Source organism: Aptenodytes patagonicus, chromosome 21 (assembly GCF_965638725.1).
Source record: "Aptenodytes patagonicus chromosome 21, bAptPat1.pri.cur, whole genome shotgun sequence".
NCBI classification, from domain to species: Eukaryota; Metazoa; Chordata; class Aves; order Sphenisciformes; family Spheniscidae; genus Aptenodytes; species Aptenodytes patagonicus.
Window position 1 is genome coordinate 1589932 of NC_134969.1, and position 5911 is coordinate 1595842.

The following is a 5911-nucleotide window of genomic DNA, read 5'->3' on the forward strand; positions in this document are numbered from 1 at the left end:
GAATTTTCTCCTTTCCTCCTCAGGCCAGGCAGTCACGGGAGGAATTTCCCGTGGGATGCTAGGGATGCATGCATGCATGCCTGCTATGCATGCAGGACAGAGGCATGGCACGTAGAGATACCTATAGACAGACAGGTAGGTGCGCACGCAGACGCGGCAGGCAGGCCCCGAGCGCGGCCGCTCCCCGGGCGCGCAGCCCCGTCCTCCCCCGGCAGCAGCCCCGCGGCGCGGCCGTGGGAGGCGCGGGGGCCGCGGGCGCCGTCGGAAGTGCGGCCGTGACGCCTCCCCACGCGGGGCCGCTTCCGCTCCCACCCGCGGCGGCGGCGGCGGCGCACCGAGCCCGGGGCGGCGGTGAGTGCTCGCTGCCGGGGCGGCGGGGGCCGGGGCGGGGGGGAGCGGGGCGCGGCGGGGGCCAGGGCGGGCGGGGCTGGGCCGGGCTCGGGGGTTGCAGCCCCCCCCCCCCGGTGCCGCCTTCTCCCTCCGCCCCGGTTTCCCGGCGCAGTGCGGCTGCGGCTCCGGCCCCGGCCGGGCGTCGGGCTTCTCCCCCCCCCGCGCTGCCCCCCAGCCAGCATGGGGGGGCCCTGCGGGTGCAGGGATGCTCCTCGCCCCCCCCCCCCCCCCCAGGGGCTGTGGGTACGCATCCTCCCGCGGCGCATCCACCCCGCCCCACTCGCCAGAGAGCCGCCGGCAGCAGCCCCGCCGGACGCGGCGTTTAACCGGGCAGGGCCGCTGCGTTCGCCCGGCGCGGAGCCGTTCTGTGGTGGTGTCACCCAGTCCCGGGCAGCGCAGATGGCTGCGTGCCGGTGTCGGGGTGGGGGGGCTGCGGTGCGCGGTCCCGGGGTCCCAGGCCGTCGGGAGCCCCCGGCCACGCGCGGGCTCTCGCCCTCCTCTCTCTGGTGCCGTCCTCGCCCTTGCAAACGGCACTTTTAGGACTGAGCGCTCCTTCCCCTGCCCCGGGCGTCGTGCATGCTGCAGGGCACAACCAGCCGTGGGGCACGGAGCCGAAGCGGTGGGACCAGGGTTGTACCGCACCACGGTGCATCTTCACGGCTCTTCCCTGCTGCTGGCTGGGACCCCATTACTGCCGCAGCCCGTGCCCCACGCCCCAAGCTGGGCACGCTGCGCCCCAGACCCGTCCTGCCTCTGTGCTGCTTTCCAGGGGTGAAACCGGGATACTCGGTGGGTTTTCCTTCATGTGATTCTTGTGAGCGTGTCCTTGCTGGGAGAGAGCTCAGAGATGGGCTCTCACTGCTAATGACCCTGCAAGAAATGCTGGGTTAACCTTTCCTTTTCTGGTCCTGTCTGCTCCCAGTCCGGCAGAGAAGGAAGCAGCCCAGCGGGGTTACTGGTTTGGGCGCTGGCAGAGACCAGACCCGACCCACAGCCCATCCCAGGGGAGACGGCAGAGTTTGTGTAGAGGAGCCCAGGCAGTCTCACCTGCTTAAATAAATTTTATTGCTGTTCGAAAAGCAGCTCCTTCCAAGCAAACCTCTAACCAGCACTGAATTAATTGCATCTACTACAAGCACAAACGCTGCTGGAGCAGAGCGTGCCGGCTGCGTGCCTGCGGCCTGCAATGCCCTCCGACAGTCACTGAAGGGAAGGCACGAAAGCGTGATTTTGGGCTGGAGCTCACGGGGAGGAGAGATGGGTGGGGGGTGCCTGCCCCGAGCTTCAGCATCGGGTGAGAAGTTGCCCCTGGACGATGTTGCCTGGGGACACACTGAGAGCAGCGGCCAAACGCTGGGAAAGGATGAGCCCTTCTGCCTTCAGCAGTTGGGTTTTGGCCTGGCCCGTGACTGGGGTTCAGCAGTTTTAAGGAGAGGCGAATAAAGTAAGAGAATATTTTATCTCGCTGTAGCTGATCAGAGTTGTGCCAGCCCGCATACCCTGCAGACACGTTACGGCTCTGCATCTCTCTTGCAGGCAGGAGACCGGCGAGATGTTTGCTGTCTGCCCGCCTGGCGCCCCGGTGAACGGCCCGTTCCGGCAGGGCCAGGGGGGCCCGGTGCTGGGTACGGCCGTCCCGGGAGCCGGGTGTGGGCAGGACTCCAACTCCAACTTCGTGGGAGAGGTGTGTGACAGCAATGAGAACTGGAGCCGGCCAGCGCCGGGGACCCCGCTGGAGGAGGGCTCCAGCCAGAGCGAAAACATGACAAATCTGTCCGATAATCTGCTGTTATTAATGCAGAGACAGATGGTCCAGGGCCGGCTTAGGGATGCCGCCCCGAGCCTGGGCGCCGTGCGGCCGCGTCTCCCCGAGCGGGGGGTGCGCAGTCCCCCTGAGGGAGCGGAGGTCGGCGGGGCGGGGGGCCAAAACGCCGCTGCCAAGGAGGCGGCCGGGGGATGCGGCAAGCCCCCGAGCTCCCCCGTGGAGGACAACGGTTACGCCAGCAGCTCCTTCAGCATCGACAGCCCCGACAGCGCCTGCGGGAGTGCCTGGGACCCTCCTGCTGCTGCCCCCCTCCCCGGGAGCCCACCCCAGCCGGGGGTGGCCGAGCCCGAGCTGGGGACACTCTTCCCAGTGCTGGCGGAGGCCGTGCAGCACCTCCAGGACAAGGAGCGCTTCAAGGAGCGGGAGAAGGAGAAGCACCACATCCAGCTGGTGATGTACCGGCGCCTGGCCCTGCTGCGCTGGATCCATGGCCTCCAGCAGAAAGTCGTGGACCAGCAGAACCGGCTGCAGGAGAGTTTCGACACCATACTGGACAACCGCAAGGAGCTCATCCGCTGCATGCAGCATGGCCCGGTGTGCTCTGCCGGCACGGCCACCCCCAGCCCCTGAGGTGCCACCGGCGCTGCCTCGTCCCAGCCCTCGCCCTCCCGGCCGGCGCAGGGTGGGCTGGCGGTGTCTCCGTGCCACGTGCCGGTGCAGAGCGCTCGCCGGGCACCTGGGTGCCCGCCCTGTCCTTCCCATCTCTCTCTAACGTAACTGAGAGTCCCTGAAGCATTCATCTCAATTTTCCCTCTGCATGGAAGTTAATTTTCTTCTGCACCATGTCCCGCCGGTCTGGGGACCGTGGGGCATCAGGCTGGGTAGACCCCAGGACCTTGGGGTTTGCTGAGCCCGGGGTGATGAGGCTCATCTTTTAAATCTAATTTACGGTCCTTTGTATGAGCCCGGCTGAGCCGCGCGTGTGCTGGGACGGGCCCTGCAGTGAACCCCCCGGGCAGGAGCTGCCTGGCAGCGAGGGCCTTAGGGCAGCGAAGCTTTTAAACGTGCCTGGGCAAAGCACTTCAGCGCGTGCTCGGGCACAAGCACGAGCCCACCTCATCCCCCGCATCACACCCGCACCGGTGTGCCCGTACGGAAACAACCCAGCCACCGTTAAACGTTGCTTGTGCTTTCGGTGCGTGCAAGGTGTCCTGAGCTGTTCCGTGGGACTTGCCCCGGTGCACTGCCTAATGAAGCACATGTAAAAGCTTTGCAGATAAGATCTAAACTCATGCAGAGAGACGAGGGAGAGAGAGGAAGAAAAAATCATTCTGAAAAGTGACCTCAGAATGCTTAAAAATAAATTTAAGTGTCAACTGATTCAAATCCAATAATTTTTTTTTTAGATTCAGTGTTAGAGAAGAGTTAATTTAGATTTTTCTTACAGCCATTGTGCATATATGCACATCTGTCTGTCGCAGGAGATGCTTTAACACGGTGCATGATCAGGAAGCTGCTTGCAAAGTTGTGCTGTTGGTGTTTATATTAATTTATCATTTGAAAGCAAAGAGAATATTTTTTTCTAATCTACATTTTATCCAGTGAGGACTGCATACAGAATACAAAGAACAGTCTTCTTAAATAGAGATTAAAAAGGAGGTGCTGTGTTTGTTTGCTGTATTTTGCTAAGCGTTAATATGGCATCTATTCTATTTAAGTTGCTGATGTGGAAGGAGCAGCAGCAGGGCGGTTTTGCTGTAAGCCAAGGGCTCAGCCGGGAGGGGACCGCGCTCCCCATCCTGCCTGGAGTTGCTGTGCAAAGCCAGCCATTAATTTAGTTTCTCGTCTGCAAAAGGAGGGTGATGAGAGATTCCAGAGTTGCTGTATCCCTCCAGCCAAACTTCTTCCTGCCATCAGAGGAGCGGAGCCGAGAGGCAGCCACGACTTCGCCGGGACCCTGTGCTGGTGCCGGGGTGCAGCACCCGGGCGGCGGGACTCACAGCGGGCAGCCTGGGCAGAGCCCGGCTTCCACCGACCGCTAGATGCTACTGCACTACAAATAAATAACCACGGCCGAGCCCGCCAGCGACCCGCGGGGGCCAGGGGCTGCACCGAGCCCCCTCCTGTCCTGCACTGGGGCACAGCCGGGCTCTGCTCCCGCCCGGGGCTGCTGCCGCTGACAGGTAAAGTGAGGAGATCCGCAAAACTCTGCTTCTGAAAAGGACGTTTTGGTGGTGAAGGGCACGCTCGGCTCAAAGCGACCTGTGCCGGCCTCTGCACCCGGCGCTGGGGGCCGGAGGAGTCCGGCAGCATCCCTGCAAGGCTCGTGCTGCTCTCGCCGCCTCGCCGCCCTCCTGCTCGCTTGTGTCCAGCGCCTGCTGCCTGTGTCATATCCCAGACGTGTGATCGTGGGCATGTTGCACACCTTAATAAAAGCCTTGGAGGTGAAAGAGCCGAGCCCTGGGTGGATTTGTTCCTTTATTTCCCTTCAGAAGCCTGCTGGGCGTGCAGCGGGTACACACCGGGAGCTTGCTGCAGGGTGCTGGAGCTCACGGAGCGTGAGCTCGTGGGAGCGCGGGTGAGCGGCAGGTCAAAGGCACCGGTCCTGGCACCCTCCTCCCATCCCTGCATCCCTGGGCACGCTCCAGCCAGTGATGTGCAGTACCAACACTGGCAGTTAATTCATGCTCAGTTTAAAAGCCTTTTTGCTTTTAAAAACTCAAGTGTGACACCGCTCCTGTCTCGCCCCGTGGCCACGGGGCGGCGGGTGGCGGGGAGCTGGCGTTGGCGTGCAGCATGGGTGTAGGATTTACCCTCTGCCCTGGGAGAGCCTGGCTTGAACCGGGGGGACCAGATTCCCCGGGCACCCAACCGCCCTGCCCTGCGGCCCCGGCTAATCGGGAGGGATGGGGAGGCAGCTCCGGGCAGATGGGGATGGCAGATAAAAACACCTGAGTATTGACCCAAAGGTGACTTTGCCTCAGGCCTCGCAGAGATTAACTAGAGATGAAAAACCAAAGCTGTAGCAGGCCTTTGAACCTTCCTTCACCTTTTCCCCCCCCTCTCTTTCCTGCTTCTCCTTTACAGCCTCTGAATCTGTGGGAATTCAGGGATGCAGTAGCCCCTTTTACGGGGGGCTGGGTTTGCAATTCATGAAGGGCAGAGCGGCTGCATTTTTCTATCCTTATAAGTGCCCTGCAGCCAGGGCCACGAGGAGGTTTGTCCCCAGCCCTCGGCCGGTTCGTTAAGACGTGTGTGTGCTCGGCTTTAAGGCCCGTTTTCCACCTCAGCTGCTGCCCGCGGAGTGCACGCTCCGGCAGGTTTAGGGGAACATGAGATCTCGGGCCGCCTGCGCTCCCAGCCCCGCAGAGAGACCCAGTGATTCTCTGTTTATCTTGGTCGAATGCTTTACACAAATAATTATTTCCAAGGTAAATATTGTGAAAATCCAGATTATTTGCTCAAGAAATGAAAGAATAACTGCGGGAGCACATCAAAGTGGTGGATCTGCTCTGCAAGCAAGAGGCTTCCTCCTCGGTTATTGGGAGCCCCGATGCTTATGCCCCGAGAGCTGGTTTGAGATGGCCAGGGCTGATTTGCAAAATCAACTTCAGACAGAGTTTTTTCCACCCCCAGCTCCGGTGCCCAAATGAGATTTGTGAATTAATTAAAAACCCGACCAACTGCAGGGGGAAAAACAACAAAGACACAAAAAGCTGCAAGGCTGAGCCCGTGCCAGCTTGGGGGGAGCCAGGA

General features: G+C 61.6%; 1 protein-coding gene and 1 long non-coding RNA gene across 2 annotated transcripts; both read left to right on the forward strand.

Annotated features, from left to right (window-relative positions):
• The first annotated feature begins 320 nt into the window (after nucleotides 1–320).
• On the forward strand, nucleotides 321–4605 carry C21H1orf216 (chromosome 21 C1orf216 homolog). Its single transcript, XM_076357451.1, has 2 exons — nucleotides 321–351; nucleotides 1927–4605. Exon 2 carries the CDS (start codon nucleotides 1943–1945, stop codon nucleotides 2783–2785), a length of 843 nt encoding a protein of 280 aa, XP_076213566.1. The 5' UTR covers nucleotides 321–351; nucleotides 1927–1942; the 3' UTR covers nucleotides 2786–4605.
• Nucleotides 842–1488, forward strand: LOC143169776 (uncharacterized). Its single transcript, XR_012996932.1, has 2 exons — nucleotides 842–1179; nucleotides 1313–1488. It is a non-coding gene; the product is annotated as an uncharacterized LOC143169776 (long non-coding RNA).
• Nucleotides 4606–5911: the final 1306 nt, after the last annotated feature.

What these genes read in the sequence shown, in the direction of transcription:
- C21H1orf216 (XM_076357451.1), top strand. Translation starts at nt 1,943, where the DNA reads ATGTTTGCTGTCTGCCCGCCTGGCGCCCCGGTGAACGGCCCGTTCCGG.